We start from the raw sequence: 16,738 nt of genomic DNA, 5'->3' as shown, positions 1-16,738 counted from the left end.
AACCTCCTGTGACTTGTACTCCGCACATCAAGGCACTATATAACCTGACATTCTGTTAGCCTTCTTAATGGAAGTTGATAGTGTTGAGTCCAATATGACTCCTAATTCCTTCTCCACTGCACTAATTCACTTCATAATTTTGCACACTTCAGTCAGGTCTCCTCTTCATCTCCTGTAAAGGCTCAGCTCTTTTAATCTTCCCTCCTAACTCATCCCCTGTGGCCCCCTAATCAGCCTGGTCGCTCTTCTCTGGACTTTCACTTGTGCTGCTTTGTCCTTTTTGTAGCCTGGAGACCCAAACGTCACCCAGTACTCCAGATGAGGCCTCACCAGTGTGTTATAAAGACCTGAGCAGAACCTCCTGTGACTTGTACTCCACACATCAGGGCGCTATATAACCTGACATTCTGTTCTGAACACTGTCTGACAGTTGATAGCTTAGAGTCCACTATGAGTCCTCAATCCTTCTCATAAGGTCTACTCTCGATTTTCCAACTGCCCATTGTGTATTTAAACCTCACATTTTTACTTCCTATGTGTAATCTTTACATTTACTGACATTAAATTTCATCTGCCCAAGCCTGTCTGCTCTCCGAGTCCTGTAATGATTTAATGGATTCCAAATTATCTGCTAATCCACATATCTTGGTATCATCAGCAAACTTAACCAGCTTGTTACTTCTATTCCTATCTAAATCATTTATTGATATTAAACATAGCAGCAGCCCCCTAGCACTGCCCCCTGCTGGTCACCCAATTCTGATGAGGCTCCTCCCACTATCACCCTCTGCTTCCTGTGTCTGAGCCAATTCTGCACCCATCTACACACCACACCCTGAACTGCCACTTCTTTTAGTTTGATGCCGACCTCTCACGTGGCGTTCTCACAGGTGGCGCAGTGGTAGTGCTGCTGCTTTGCAGTAAGGAGACTATGGAAGATTGTGGGTTCGCTTCCCGGTTTCTCCCTGTTTGGCTAGCGCTTTGAGTACTGAGAAAAGCGCTATATAAATGGAATGAATTATTATTATTATCAAATGCTTTGTGAACGTCCAGATAAATCACATCATCTGCTCCACTCTGGTCGAATCCTTTTATTTCTTCCTCACAGAATTCTAGCATGTTAGTAAAACACGACCTCCCTCTTCTGAGCCTATGCTGACTGCTCAGTAAACTCCTGTCCTTGCCATGTGCTGCTCAATCTTCCATCCATCCACCCATTTTCCAACCCGCTGAATCCGAACACAGGGTCACGGGGGTCTGCTGGAGCCAATCCCAGCCAACACAGGGCACAAGGCAGGGAACCAATCCTGGGCAGGGTGCCAACCCACCGCAGGCTGCTCAATCTTATCCTTACTAATCCATCCATCCATCCATTTTCCAACCCGCTGAATCCGAACACAGGGTCACGGGGGTCTGCTGGAGCCAATCCCAGTCAACACAGAGCGCAAGGCAGGGAACCATTCCCGGGCAGGGCGCCAACCCACCACAGGACACACACACACACCAAACACACACCAGGGCCAATTTAGAATCGCCAATCGACCTAACCTGCATGTCTTTGGACTGTGGGAGGAAACCGGAGCGCCCGGAGGAGTACACGGGGAGAACATGCAAACTCCACGCAGGGAGGACCCGGGAAGCGAACCACCGCCACCGTGCCGCCCATCCTTAGTAATTCCTTCCATTAATTCTCCTGTGATGCACGTTAAGCTTACTGGCCTATAGTTGCCAAATGTAAATGGTCGATAAAAGTAAATATATATATATATTTATTGTATTGTTGCTTCCAACAAAAACATGCTGTACAGCAAAGATTAATCAACACAAACATCCATCCATCCATCCATTTTCCAACCCGCTGAATCCGAACACAGGGTCACGGGGGTCTGCTGGAGCCAATCCCAGCCAACACAGGGCACAAGGCAGGGAACCAATCCTGGGCAGGGTGCCAACCCACCGCAGGACACACACAAACACACCCACACACCAAGCACACACTAGGGCCAATTTAGAATCGCCAATCCACCTAACCTGCATGTCTTTGGAATGTGGGAGGAAACCGGAGCGCCTGGAGGAAACCCACACAGACACAGGGAGAACATGCAAACTCCACGCAGGGAGGACCCGGGAAGCGAACCCAGGTCCCCAGATCTCCCAACTGCGAGGCAGCAGCGCTACCCACTGCGCCACCGTGCCGCCCTCAACACAAACATTTGAACAATATAACATGAGCCTTGAAAAATCATACAGACGGAGATGGCACAGTATGGAATTACTATGAAGTACTATATATGTAAGTCGAGACTTGAAACCAGAAAAATCGATCATAAAATCAGACCCTGACTTATACGACCGTAAAATACGACCCTTAATTTTATTTTATTTTTTTGCATCTTCTTGCCTCCTCCAAGCTCGTATCAATTTCTCAGACACACTGAATTTTGTTGCAGCAGCGCAGTTACCAATATCGCTACTTCAATGACTTTTAATTAAAAACCAGCTTCATATTTTCTTCTGATCGAGCGCTCCATTGTAGATAAGGGATGCTCTGACGATAAAGGTGTATGAGGGTGTGAGATACAAAAAACACAAAACAGTGCAAACCTCGCTTCGGAATAGTTCGGGTATCTCCGTGTGGTCACGTAGGCACAATACATAGAAAACAAAAGGGCCGTGTGCTCCGTGGTTCTTCTCTCAGATGGGCGTCAGCATATCAGAATCTCTTAGAGCCAATAGTGGGAGTTTTCTGCATTCGACTTCTACAACCGACGTTATAAAATACCGTAAATTATACAGTAAAATCGAGCCCCGACTTATCCGTGGCTGAACTTATTTGCGAGTATATGCTGTATTTATTATGAGTCAGGTGTTCAACACAAACATTTGTGAAATGTCTTTGTAGAGATTTGAGTTGGAGTGACGTTCACATATACACTTTGACGCTATGTAGTGTGTGAGATCCGTACGCATATCGGCGCGTGAGGTGGCAGAGGTGACCGTGATAGGAAAGCGGAGGCGAATGCCAATGTCGACTTGTAACACAATAACAAATATTTATAGTTTAGTAGAGTATAGGATTTATATATTGACAGCAAATCACAACATACATAGATTAGCATGGGGTTTCTCAAGCAACTGCCCAGTGTGCCCCTGCGTTAAGATGGCCCTGCTCTAATTACCTAGGATCACCCAGGGCCCACCTATACTGTAGGTTTGCACTGTATACCAGTACTGGGAAAAAAGTACAGAAAAACCCAGAATTTAAAGGGTTGTGGTGCCAGCATTTCAGGATTTTCAGTTCCAGAAGTATATTTCAGCTTTTCCATCAATAGCAGGCTCCTAACCTCCTCCTCCTCCTCCGTCCCCCAATCAACACTCGCTATTGCAGTTGTGGAAAAATGTCATTTTCTTGAAGTTGAAGGAAACCCACGCAGACACGGGGAGAACATGCAAACTCCACGCAGGAGTTTACATGTTCTCCCCGTGTCTGCGTCGGTTTCCTCCCACAGTCCAAAGACATGCTGGTTAGGTGGATTGGCGATTCTAAATTGGCCCTAGTGTGTGCTTGGTGTGTGTTTGTGTGTGTCCTGCGGTGGGTTGGCACCCTGCCCGGGGTTTGTTTCCTGCCTTGTGCCCTGTGTTGGCTGGGATTGGCTCTAGCAGACCCCAGTGACCCTGTAGTTAGGATTCAGCAGGTTGGAAAATGGATGGATGGATGGATGGATGAAACTACATACTTCAAAGTGATCATAACTTTACTGGGAACCCCCCCCCCTTATTGCTTGATTTAACTTTACTGGGACCCCCTCTCTTATTGCTTAATTTTAACTTTACTGGTGGACCCCCCCTCTCTCTTATTGCTTGATTTTAACTTTACTGGGACCCTCCCTCTCCTATTGCTTGACCTTAACTTTACTGGGGACCCCCCTCTCTTATTGCTTGATTTAACTTTACTGGGACCCCCTCTCTTATTGCTTAATTTTAACTTTACTGGGAACCCCCTCTCTCCCATTGCTTGACCTTAACTTTACTGGGGACCCCCCTCTCATATTGCTTGATTTTAACTTTACTGGGACCCCCCCTCTTATTGCTTAATTTTAACTTTACTAGTGCCCCCCTGTTTTTGCTTGACATTAACTTTACTGGGACCCCCCTCTCTTATTGCTTGATTTAACTTTACTGGGAACCCCCTCTCTCCCATTGCTTGACCTTAACTTTACTGGGGACCCCCCCTCTCATATTGCTTGACCTTAACTTTACTGGGGACCCCCCTCTCTTATTGCTTAATTTTAACTTTACTGGTGCCCCCCTGTTTTTGCTTGACATTAACTTTACTGGGACCCCCATCTCTTATTGCTTGACCTTAACTTTACTGGAGATAAAAAAAGGGGATAAACATTGTAATGGATGGCATGGAGGGACTGGCATCCTGGCAAGAACGGAACAAGGATCCTTACCCGCCCGGGAGGCCAGTGTGATGAAAGGACAGGAGAAGACAACTTATTCAGGTTATTTTTTTCCCCCAAAACACTAGGTGGCAGCAGCCCTGGGTTACGGTGCCTCTATGGATACCCACAGGGCATGTTGGAACTGTAATCCCATGAAACGGCCCTGTTGGGTTCCATTGGGGTCTCCAGGGGGGCACCGAAGTGATTAATGGTTCCTGCTTTATGGGACTTCTGCTTCCGACGGACCGTCTCATGACACTGGAAGTACTTCCTGGTCCTGCATAAAGGAAGCGGCTCTGCTTCAGTACAGGGGGTCAGAGTCGGGAGAGGCGCTGGACAACACTTGCCTGGAGGAAGGAACAAGGAAGGGAGAAAGAAAGAATTGTACTGGGCTTGACATTTTTTAATGACCTGTAAAGATATCTTGTACAATAAAACAATTGTTTGAACCTGGCACTTTTGTTTTGTTAGACTATGTTTGGGGTGATGCAACGCCCCTTTAATGTTAACAAAATGAAAAGTTCCAGAAGCAGAACCGTGAAGATCAATCAAATGAACTGAACCTCTTGTCATACACAGTAGTCATGGCCGTCACTTTCATAGTACAAACAACAAATGCGGACTTTCTTCCTGAAGAAGCAACATGAAGCCAGAGGTAAAATATTTTCTTTCAAGACAGGCACGTGGCTTTTCTTTCCGGGCGGATGCTGCCGTGGACTGCAAATGATTTTCGTCTGAGTGCAGGCCGAGGCTCAGGAAGCTAATGAGGCGTGGAATACATCAGCGGGGCTGTGAGTCTCCAACCATCTTCATGCACTTCAGCTCCTTCATTATATGTGACCCATTATAAGTGGATTAATGGCCATCCCTAGTCAGGCCCTGGAAGTCAGTGCCACTGGGTTGTGCCCAGGTTGTCTGCAGCTGGCAGAACCTTCTTCTTGAACCTTGACATTGATAGCACATCGACATTGGTATAGCTAGGACAATGAGGACACATACACAAGCAAATTTGGTGCTTCAAAGGTCCTTGGTGTAGTTTATTAAACAGTGTCCAAAAAATAATGTGCAGTGCAAGTCAACAAATCCACTGTAAAATGTCTTTATGTCTGTCCAGTTGCTGTGAATCTGTCATTCCAACCGATGGCACATCACAAACATTTGTAGCAAAAAAAAATGCCTTTTGTTGTCTTTCCAACAAATGGTGTATCAGAAACTTTAACCCTGTCTTAACAAACCCCATATAAAATGGCATAGAACAAAGACATATGCATTGCATTTGTCATTCCAACAGATGGTGCAACAGAATTCCATACCAAATGGGTACAACAGAGATATATGCATTTTATTTGTCATTCCAACTGATGGCACAGCAGAGTCTCATACCAAATGTCATATAACAGAGACATATGCATTGCATTTGTCATTCCAGCAGATGGCGCAGTAGAATCCGGAACCAAATGGCATACAACAGAGACATATGCATTGCATTTGTCATTCCAGCAGATGGCGCAGCAGAATCCAGAACCAAATGGCATACAACAGAGAAATATGCATTGCATTTTCCAATCCAAGAAATGGTAAAACAGAATCCCATATGCTTTACATTTGTCATTCCAACAGATGGCACAGCTGAATCCCATACCAAATGGCGTACAACAGAGCCAGATGCATTGCATTTGTCATTCTAGCAGATGGCGCAGCAGAATCCAGTACTAAATGGCATACAACAGAGATATATGCATTGCATTTGTCATTCCAGCAGATGGCGCAGCAGAATCCGGAACCAAATGGCATACAACAGAGACATATGCACTGCATTTTCCAATCCAAGAAATGGCAAAACAGAATATGCTTTGCATTTGTCATTCCAACAGATGGCACAGCAGAATCCTATACCAAATGGCATACAACAGAGACATATGCATTGCATTTGCCATTCCAGCAGATGGTGCAACAGAATCCAGTACTAAATGGCATACAACTTAGATATATGCATTGCATTTTCCATTCCAACAAATGTCAAAACAGAATCCGATATGCTTTGCATTTGTCATTCCAACAGATGGCGCAGCAGAGTCCCATACCAAATGGCATCCGAAAAAGACATATACATTGCATTTGTCATTCCAACAGATGGTGCAGCACAAACATTTTTTTACTACAAATGTGTGTGATGCGCCATCTGTTGGAATGAGAAATGCAATGCATTTTCTCCTACATGCATTACAAAATACATTCCAATAGATGATGCTCTGTAAACATTAACGCTCAGGTCTGAGGCAGCAGTACTGTTGTTCTTCATTACATTAACTTTAAAAAATGATGTTGCTCTGAAAAGTGATTTCAATGTGAGGAAAGTGCCAAAGTGGTGCATATAAGAAATGAGCTTATGTATAATGAAATGAAAGGAAGATTTTGTTTGTTTGTTTGTTGGCAGTGCCCGCTCACCTGCTGCAAATGTAGGCATGACTGTCCTCAGCCAGCTTTTTCCTTTCCTGTATCTCCAGGTGTTCGGCGAAGTGGACCAGGTGAGGATGACTTCAGAAGGCTCCGACTGCCGCTGCAAGTGCATCATGAGGCCCCTGAGCCGGGACGCCTGCAGTCGAGTCAAGGACGGGAGCATGCGAGTGGAAGACTTCTACACGGTGGAGACGGTCAGCTCCGGCTCGGACTGCAAGTGCTCGTGCACCGCTCCGCCATCGTCGCTTAACCCGTGCGAGAACGAGTGGAAGATGGAGAAGCTGAAGAAACAGGCGCCGGAGCTTCTCAAGGTAATGACACTATTCAACACTATCCTAAAAATACTATCTAAAAATAAAACTGGAATACCCAAAATCTGAGCTATAACCGTCAACACGCTATGTACAAAGTGTATTATTACGCGGTATTATTATTATTATTCCTATTAGCTAAAAAAATAGAAGTATAATGTCATCATGATCTATATCAGCGTTTCTCAACCTTTAAGTATTTGCGACCCGAGTTTTCAGAACAGTTTTAATCGCACCCCCCCCTAACGTTTTTTTGAAAGGAGCCCACTAATACCAATTTGTTCTTTTTTAATTAATGATATATCATAGATGCATATTTTATTATACCTACTTAACTTTTATCGACTTTTATCTAACTCTATATTTATTGTTCTAGTTATCAGAATGTAGTTTAAGTCTATTTGTTTTGGTTTCGATAGATGTATTTTTCATATATTCGATTCTTGTTTTCTTTTTTTACATCTTCACATCTTCCCCCCATTTTGTTACTTCACACCCCCCTAGGGGGGTCCGCCCCACAGTTTGAGAACCACTGATCTAAAGTCCCAATTAATAATGAATTGTTCTATTAATGATGATGGTGGCACAATGGTTGGCACTGGTGCCTCTGCGCTCCAGAGTCTTTGTCGAGCTTGCCTGTTCTCCCTGTGTCCCTTTGCATTTTCGTAGGACTCTCTGAAGTCTTGTTCCAAACAGCCAAAGACATGCAGATTGGGTTAATTGGCGACTCAAAATGTGCTTGACGGGTGAAACACAAAGAAAAATTTATTGATTGATTGATAAACTAGGGGTGTCTGTTGCTAAAGAATACTACATCCAGTAAAACAGTTCTTGATTAATGGATATTGATTAATTCATTGTAATTGCAGAAAGGAGCTATAAAATGTAAGGACTGATTGATTATGCTCTGCCTGGTGCTGCTGCTGAAGGACACCATATAACGGGTGGCCCCCTCTGATCCTGGAGGGCTGTAGTGGCTGCAGGTTTTTGTTCCAACCCGGCTGCTTCATTAGAAGGCAATCCTCGCCAATATGAGATCTTCTTTATTTTAATGGCTTGTTAGTGTTTAACTCTACCATGTCAGTTCATTCTTAAATCGGAGATTTTCTTTTCCCTTTCTAATGACACACGTATCATGTGAAGCCTAAAATGGACGAGTAATTCTCATCCATTATCCAGCCCGCTATATCCTAACTACAGGGTCACGGGAGCCAATCCCAGCCAACACATGGCGCAAGGCAGGAAACAAACCCCGGGCAGGACGCCATCCCGCCGCAGGGCACACACTAGGGACAATTTAGGATCGCCAATGCACCTAACCTACATGTCTTTGGACTGTGGGAGGAAACCGGAGTACCCGGAGGAAACCCACGCAGCGAACCCGGGTCTCCTAACTGCGAGGCTGCAGCGCTACCCACTGCGCCACCGTGCGAGTAATTTTCAGTTCTTCAGTTTCTTTTCAGTTTCCTTCTGAGTCCTTCATTAAACCAAACAATGGATGATGAACACACACGGGTGGAAATGGAGACAAGCTCGATGGAGAACTGCTGCTTCCTTTGTCATTTGCCATCTTATTGTTAATAAGGAGCAGTTCAAACAATGAATACAACAGTTTAAGACGAAAATAAGCAATGAAGGATTCAAAATCTTAACAAGCGAGACCACTAAAATGAAGCAGAAAAATGTCACATGAGCAATAAGTGCTTCAGTAGCAGAGAATGATTTCTCATGAAGCAATTAGTTTGGAACAAAACATGACGCTGCTGTGCCCTGCTCTGTCCCGATTTAAAGGATTTGCGTGTTAGAGAGACAGAGAGCGAGCGCGACAGCGAGCGCATGCGCTGATAGCGCTTTGCCGCACCCACCACCCGACAAACCCGCCAGTACTGGGACCCGAGTGAGTGCAGCGGGTGACACAAAGCACCACACCGGAAAAGTGTGAGTTTTTTTTTTTTTTTTACGGTGACTGACTCTTAAATAACATTATTTTTTTTTTGTCTTAGCGGCTGGCCCACGTCGACACAGGGTCCGCTGTCCTCCACGCACGTTTCGACCTGGCACCAACGAGAGTGTCCTTGGGGGTGGGAGTGTCTGCATGCCTCATATCGTCCTAAATTCGATCTATCCACCGGCGCTCCTGTCGGCCTCGTGTTCGCAGAGACGGAGCGCGGTTTGCGCTACGGATGATAAGGCCATGCAGTCGGAGCCTGGCCTCACCCCTCATTCCTGCGATGCGCTGCCGGTTTGTCGAAGTATCCTACCGTAGTTTATTTATGGAAATGTTAACATTTCTCAGTTTATTCTATATGCATCATTTAATGCCCGAAAGAGACACAGCCTGATGCAAAGATTTGACAAGACGGTCATTACACGTGCATGGATACAATGGGCTGTACAAGATTAAAAGTCACACATGCAAAATATACAACTTATAAAATGTTGGCAGTAAACTGTAATAAATGCATTAATGTAGTAAGGCTAAGAAAAGCATACATATTACACTTACCTCAAACTTCAACACTAGGTAGAAAAGTTGCGTAATTTTGATCTGAGCATGCGTAGTATCAGTGAGTAGATCATTTCGATGGGTAGGATGTATCGTTAGAACACCGGCGCCACGTGGAGGAGGCGGTGGTCCTGCTGGCCGACAACGAGGATCAAGTCAATCAATAGCTGACCTTGGCTAACAGCGATGGCTTTCATCTCACCAACGTCAGCCGGATACGACCCGTCGGTTGGCTTCTACAATAGAACACCCCATCGGTCGTATCAAACTGAAACCGCAAATTACTTACAAATTACCGCAGAAACTAGTCACTAATGAAGAAAATGGATAAGAGTGAAAGCCTATATAGCCACTGTGGCTCTCCAGGATCGGAGTTGGCCACCCCAACTATCCATCCATCCATCCATCCATTTTCCAACCCGCTGAATCCGAACACAGGGTCATGGGGGTCTGCTGGAGCCAATCCCAGCCAACACAGGGCACAAGGCAGGAACCAATCCCGGGCAGGGTGCCAACCCACCGCAGGACACACACAAACACACCCACACACCAAGCACACACTAGGGCCAATTTAGAATCGCCAATCCACCTAACCTGCATGTCTTTGGAGACACGGGGAGAACATGCAAACTCCACGCAGGGAGGACCCGGGAAGCGAACCCAGGTCTCCCAACTGCGAGGCAGCAGCGCTACCCATTGCGCCACCATGCCACCCCCCCCAACTATATAAACTGATTAATTTTTATTGCAGAAAGGTGCCATATAAAGTAAATTGGTTGATTGATAATGCCTTGGTGGTGTTTCTGCTGTGGGAGCCAACAGAAATAAATTGATTGATTAGGTGTTGTTGCTATTACTGAAGAGCACGATGTAAAATGATAATTGATTGTTATTGCAGTAAGGCGCTATATCATGTAACTGTTGATTGTGAAATCATTACTCCGGTGCTGCTGCTGTGGAATCTGTGCACATTGTAAATGAATTGATTCATATTACATTTATTTAGCCAATGTCTTTATCCAAAGCGACTTACAACATTTGAAATACAATTGGTTCCATTTCTTTTCTTTTCCCAATTGGAGCAGAGGCAGGTGAAACGACTTTCTCAGGGTCACCCAGTGTCAGGATTTGAACCCACAACCTCAGGGTTTGTAGTCGAAAGCCTTAATTACTGCGCCATTACGTTGGTGTCTTTGTGGAATATAATGTAAAGATTTATTGATTAATATTGTACTTGTGCTGCTGTAGGATCCTAAATAGATAGATTGATTGATTAAATGTTGCTGCTGCTGAGGGGCATTACTAAAGTGTAAAATAATGATTGATTGTTATTATTGCAGAAGGGTGCTGTATGAAATATTTTTTTTTTTTGTTGTTCTTTATTTCGCCTTATACAATTTCTTGTATTAGGAATTTGTTAGTTTTCGCATACCCTTTGGGGTCAGAGTGCAGGGTCAGCCATTGTACAGTGCCTTGCTCAAGGGCCCAGCAGAGTAGGATCTCTTTTGGCAGTGACGGGGATTCGAACCGCCAACCTTCTGGATACCAGCACAGATCCTTAGCCTCAGAGCCACCACTCCGCCCCACAGAGTATTGATGATTAATAAAGCATTGGTGCTGCTGCTGTGCGATCCTACATCAAATATTTGATTGATTGATTAAATGCTGCTGCGGCCGAAGGGCAGTAAGATAATGATTGATTATTATTCTAGACAGGCACTATATAATGTAAAGACTGATTGATTAATAATGTCCAGGTGATGCTGTAGGATCCTTTATAAACAGAGTTATTGATTAAGTGTTGCTGCTGCTGAAGATCTTTCAGTACTATAATGATTGACTGATTGTTATTGCTTTGATGCTGTTGCAGATGGGCGCTATATAATATAAAGACTGATGATCAATAATGCCTTGGTGCTGCTACTGGGGGATCCTACATACATTGATTTGATTATGTGTGGCTGCTGCTGAAAGGCGCTATACAATATAAAATAATGGATGACTGATTGCTATCCCTTTGGTATTATTGCAGACAGGATAAAGATTGATGATTAATAATGTCCAGGTGCTGCTGTAGGATCCAACATACAGTGCATCTGGAAAGTATTCCCAGTGCATCACTTTTTCCACATTTTGTTATGTTACAGCCTTATTCCAAAATGGATTAAATTCATTTTTTTCCTCAGAATTCTGCACACAACACCCCATAATGACAACGTGACAAAAGTTTACTTGAGGTTTTTGCAAATTTATTAAAAAATAAAAAAATTGAGAAAGCACATGTACATAAGTATTCACAGCCTTTGCTCAATACTTTATCGATGCACCTTTGGCAGCAATTCCAGACTCAAGTCTTTTTGAATATGATGCCACAAGCTTGGCACACCTTTCCTTGGCCAGTTTCGCCCATTCCTCTTTGCAGCACCTCTCAAGCTCCATCAGGTTGGATGGGAAGCGTCGGTGCACAGCCATTTTAAGATCTCTCCAGAGATGTTCAATCGGATTCAAGTCTGGGCTCTGGCTGGGCCACTCAAGGACATTCACAGAGTTGTCCTGAAGCCACTCCTTTGATATCTTGGCTGTGTGCTTAGGGTTGAGAGAGGAGAACCTTCCAGAAGGACAACCATCTCTGCAGCAATCCACCAATCAGGCTTGTATGGTAGAGTGGCCAGACAGAAGCCACTCCTTAGTGAAAGGCACATGGCAGCCCGCCTGGAGTTTGCCAAAAGGCACCTGAAGGACTCTCAGACCATGAGAAAGAAAATTCTCTGGTCTGATGAGACAAAGATTGAACTCTTTGGTGTGAATGCCAGGCGTCACGTTTGGAGGAAACCAGGCACCGCTCATCACCAGGCCAATACCATCCCTACAGTGAAGCATGGTGGTGGCAGCATCATGCTGTGGATATGTTTTTCAGCGGCAGGGACTGGGAGACTAGTCAGGATAAAGGGAAAGATGACTGCAGCAATGTACAGAGACATCCTGGATGAAAACCTGCTCCAGAGCGCTCTTGACCTCAGACTGGGGCGACGGTTCATCTTACAGCAGGACAACAACCCTAAGCACACAGCCAAGATATCAAAGGAGTGGCTTCAGGACAACTCTGTGAATGTCCTTGAGTGGCCCAGCCAGAGCCCAGACTTGAATCCGATTGAACATCTCTGGAGAGATCTTAAAATGGCTGTGCACCGACGCTTCCCATCCAACCTGATGGAGCTTGAGAGGTGCTGCAAAGAGGAATGGGCGAAACTGGCCAAGGAAAGGTGTGCCAAGCTTGTGGCATCATATTCAAAAAGACTTGAGGCTGGAATTGCTGCCAAAGGTGCATCGATAAAGTATTGAGCAAAGGCTGTGAATACTTATGGACATGGGATTTCTCAGTTTTTTTATTTTTAATAAATTTGCAAAAACCTCAAGTAAATTTTTTTCACGTTGTCATTATGGGGTGTTGTGTGTAGAATTCTGAGGAAAAAAATGAATTTAATCCATTTTGGAATAAGGCTGTAACATAACAAAATGTGGAAAAAGTGATGCGCTGTGAATACTTTCTGGATGCACTGTACATTGATTGCGTGATTAAGAGTCACTGTGGCTAAAGGGCACTACTTTATATAATACTAGTGGTCCCCCGCGCCTTCACCTGCGTATTAGCAAAACAGGACAGTGAGGAGGGTCCCGCTCGGCTCCCCACTCCTGACGTCACTCTTCCCCCTCCACTCAGTCCGCGGCCTCTGTCTCGGATTAGCGTGACTATATCGCTCCTGCAAGTGAACTGTGACGCACGGCATGAGGAGAGAAGTCGCAAAATCAACTGGAATGTTCAAGCAAATTCTAGAAAAAAAAAACCCGATCTAAATCCTTTAAGTAGTTCCCTTGTGAAAAGCGGACAGAGAAACGTTGGATTTTATACAGTCATATGAAAAAGTTTGTGAACCCCTCTGAGCCTGCATGATAATTGACTCTCCTTTCAACAATAAAGATATCAGTGGTACGTCTTTCATTTCCTAGGAACATCTGAGTACTGCAGTGTTTTCTGAACAAAGATTTTTAGTGACGCAGTATTTAGTTGTATGAAATTAAATCAAATGTGAAAAACTGGCTGGGCACAAATGTGGGTCCCCTTGTCATTGTGCTGATTTGAATGCCTGTCACTGCTCAATGCTGATTACTTGGTGTGATGAGCTCATTAAGCCTTGAACTTCATATACAGGTGTGTCCAATCATGAGATATAAAGGTATTTAAGGTGGTCAATTACAAGTTGTGCTTCCTTCCCTTTGACTCTCCTCTGAAGAGTGACAGCATGGGATCCTCAAAGCAACTCTCCAAAGATCTGAAAGCAAAGATGGTTGAGTCTCCTGGTTTAGGGGAAGGCTACAAAAAGCCATCTCAGAGGTTTAAACTGTCAGTTTCAACTGTAAGGAATGGAATCAGGAAATGGAAGGCCACAGGAACAGTTGCTGTTAAACCCAGCAGGTCTGGCAGGCCAACACAAATACAGGAGCGGCATATGTGCAGGATTGTGAGAATGGTTACAGACAGATCACCTCCAAAGACCTGCAAGAACATCTTGCTGCAGATGGTGTATCTGTACATTGTTCTACAATTCAGCGCAATTTGCACAAAGAACATCTGTATGGCAGGGTTATGAGAAAGAAGCCCTTTCTGCACTCACACCACAAACAGAGTCTCTTGTTGTATGCCAATGCTCATTTAGACAAGCCAGATTCATTTTGGAACAAAGTGTTTTGGACTGATGAGACAAAAATGGAGTTATTTGGTCAGAACAAAAAGTGCTTTGCATGGCGGAAGAAGAACACCACATCCCAAGACAAACACCTGCTACCTACTGTCACATTTGGTGGTGGTTCCATCATGCTGTGTGGCTGTGTGGCTAGTTCAGGGACTGGGGCCCTTGTTAAAGTCGAGGGTCAGATGAATTCAACCCAATATCAACAAATTCTTCAGGATAATGTTCAAGCATCAGTCACAAAGTTGAAGTTACGCAGGGGTTGGATATTCCAACGAGACAATGACCCAAAACACATTTCGAAGTCTACAAAGGCATTCATGCAGAGGGAGAAGTACAATGTTCTGGAATGGCCGTCACAGTCCCCTGACTTGAATATTATCGAAAATCTATGGGATGATTTGAAGCAGGCTGTCCATCAAATTGAACTGAGCTGGAGAGATTTTGTATGAAGAATGGTCAACAATACCTCCATCCAGAATCCACACACTCATCACAGGCTATAGGAGGACAGTGTCTAGAGGCTGTTAGATTTGAAAAGGAGGCTCAACTAAGTATTGATGTCATATCTCTGTTGGGGGGCCCACATTTATACACCTGTCTAATTTTGTTATGATGCATATTGCATATTCATCTCGCCTGAAGAAGGGGCCTGAGTTGCCTTGAAAGCTTGCATATTGTAATCTTTTTAGTTAGCCAATAAAAGGTGTCATTTTGCTTAGCTTTTCTCTGCTGATCCAATAAACTTAATGTCATTGCTGAAATCCTACTGTGTCCATAAGGCATGTCAGATATTAAAAGGAAGTTGCTACTTTGAAAGCTCAGCCAATGAGAAACAGAAATCCAAAGAATTAAGAGGGGTTCCCAAACTTTTTCATATGACTGTATATAGAGAGATAATGATTGATTGTTATTGCAGATAGGCACTATATAATATAAAGACTGATTGATTAATAATGCCTTGGTGCTGCTACTATAGGCTCCTTCATACATTGATTTGATTGATTGATTAAGTGTTGCTGAAGGGCCCGATGTAGAATAAGATAGATAGATAGATAGATACTTTATTAATCCCGATGGGAAATTCACATTCTTCAGCAGCAGCATACTGATACAATAAATAATATTAAATTAAAGAATGATAATAATACAGGTGAAAAAAACAGACAATAACTATGTATAATGTTAAATATTAACGTTTACCCCCCCTGGTGGAATTAAAGAGTCGCATAGTTTGGGGGAGGAACGATCTCCTCAATCTGTCTGTGGAGCAGGACAGTGACAGCAGTCTGTCGCTGAAGCTGCTCTTCTGTCTGGAGATGACATTATTTAGTGGATGCAGTGGATTCTCCATAATTGATAGGAGCCTGCTGAGCGCCCTTCGCTCTGCCACAGATGTTAAACTGTCCAGCTCCATGCCAACAATAGAGCCTGCCTTCCTCACCAGTTTGTCCAGGCGTGAGGCGTCTTTCCTCTTAATGCTGCCTCCCCAGCACACCACTGCGTAGAAGAGGGCGCTCGCCACAACTGTTTGATAGAACATCTGCAGCATCTTATTGCAGATGTTGAAGGACGCCAGCCTTCTAAGGAAGTATAACCGGCTTTGTCCTTTCTTGCACAGCGCATCAGTATTGGCAGTCCAGTCTAATTTATCATCCAGCTGCACTCCCAGATATTTATAGGTCTGCACCATCTGCACACAGTCACCTTTGATGATCACTGGGTCTATGAGGGGTCTGGGCCTCCTAAAATCCACCACCAGCTCCTTGGTTTTGCTGGTGTTCAGGTATAGGTGGTTTGAGTCGGACCATTTAACAAAGTCATTGATTAGGTCCCTGTACTCATCCTCCAGCCCATTCCTGATGCAGCCCACGATAGCAGTGTCATCAGTGAACTTTTGCACATGGCAGGACTCCGAGTTGTATTGGAAGTCTGATGTATATAGGCTGAACAGGACCGGAGAAAGTACAGTCCCCTGTGGCGCTCCTGTGTTGCTGACCACAATGTCAGACGTGCAGTTCCCAAGACGCACATACTGAGGTCTGTCTTTAAGATAGTCCACGATCCATGCCACTAGGTATGAATCTAATAACGATCGGTCGATGGAATGACTGATAAAGTGTGGCAGCTGTAGCTGAAGGATGCTGGTTTAAATAGCCATTAATTGATTTGTAAATTGATTGATTGTTGATTTTACACAAGGGTGCCGTATAAAATAAAGATTCATTATTTGATTGGTAATGCATTGCTGAAGGGTGTTATAAT

General features: G+C 44.3%; 1 protein-coding gene across 1 annotated transcript in view; it reads left to right on the top strand.

Annotated features, from left to right (window-relative positions):
- olfml2a (olfactomedin-like 2A) overlaps window positions 1-16,738 on the top strand; it is a 139,457-nt gene that overhangs the window by 49,355 nt on the left and 73,364 nt on the right. The window contains exon 2 of the mRNA XM_028809144.2: window positions 6,956-7,219. Coding sequence (XP_028664977.1) covers window positions 6,956-7,219 — 264 coding nt within the window. The remainder of the gene's footprint in view (window positions 1-6,955; window positions 7,220-16,738) is intronic.

Source organism: Erpetoichthys calabaricus, chromosome 9 (genome assembly GCF_900747795.2).
Source record: "Erpetoichthys calabaricus chromosome 9, fErpCal1.3, whole genome shotgun sequence".
Classification (NCBI taxonomy): domain Eukaryota; kingdom Metazoa; phylum Chordata; class Cladistia; order Polypteriformes; family Polypteridae; genus Erpetoichthys; species Erpetoichthys calabaricus.
This window is presented reverse-complemented; position numbering and strand designations above follow the sequence as displayed.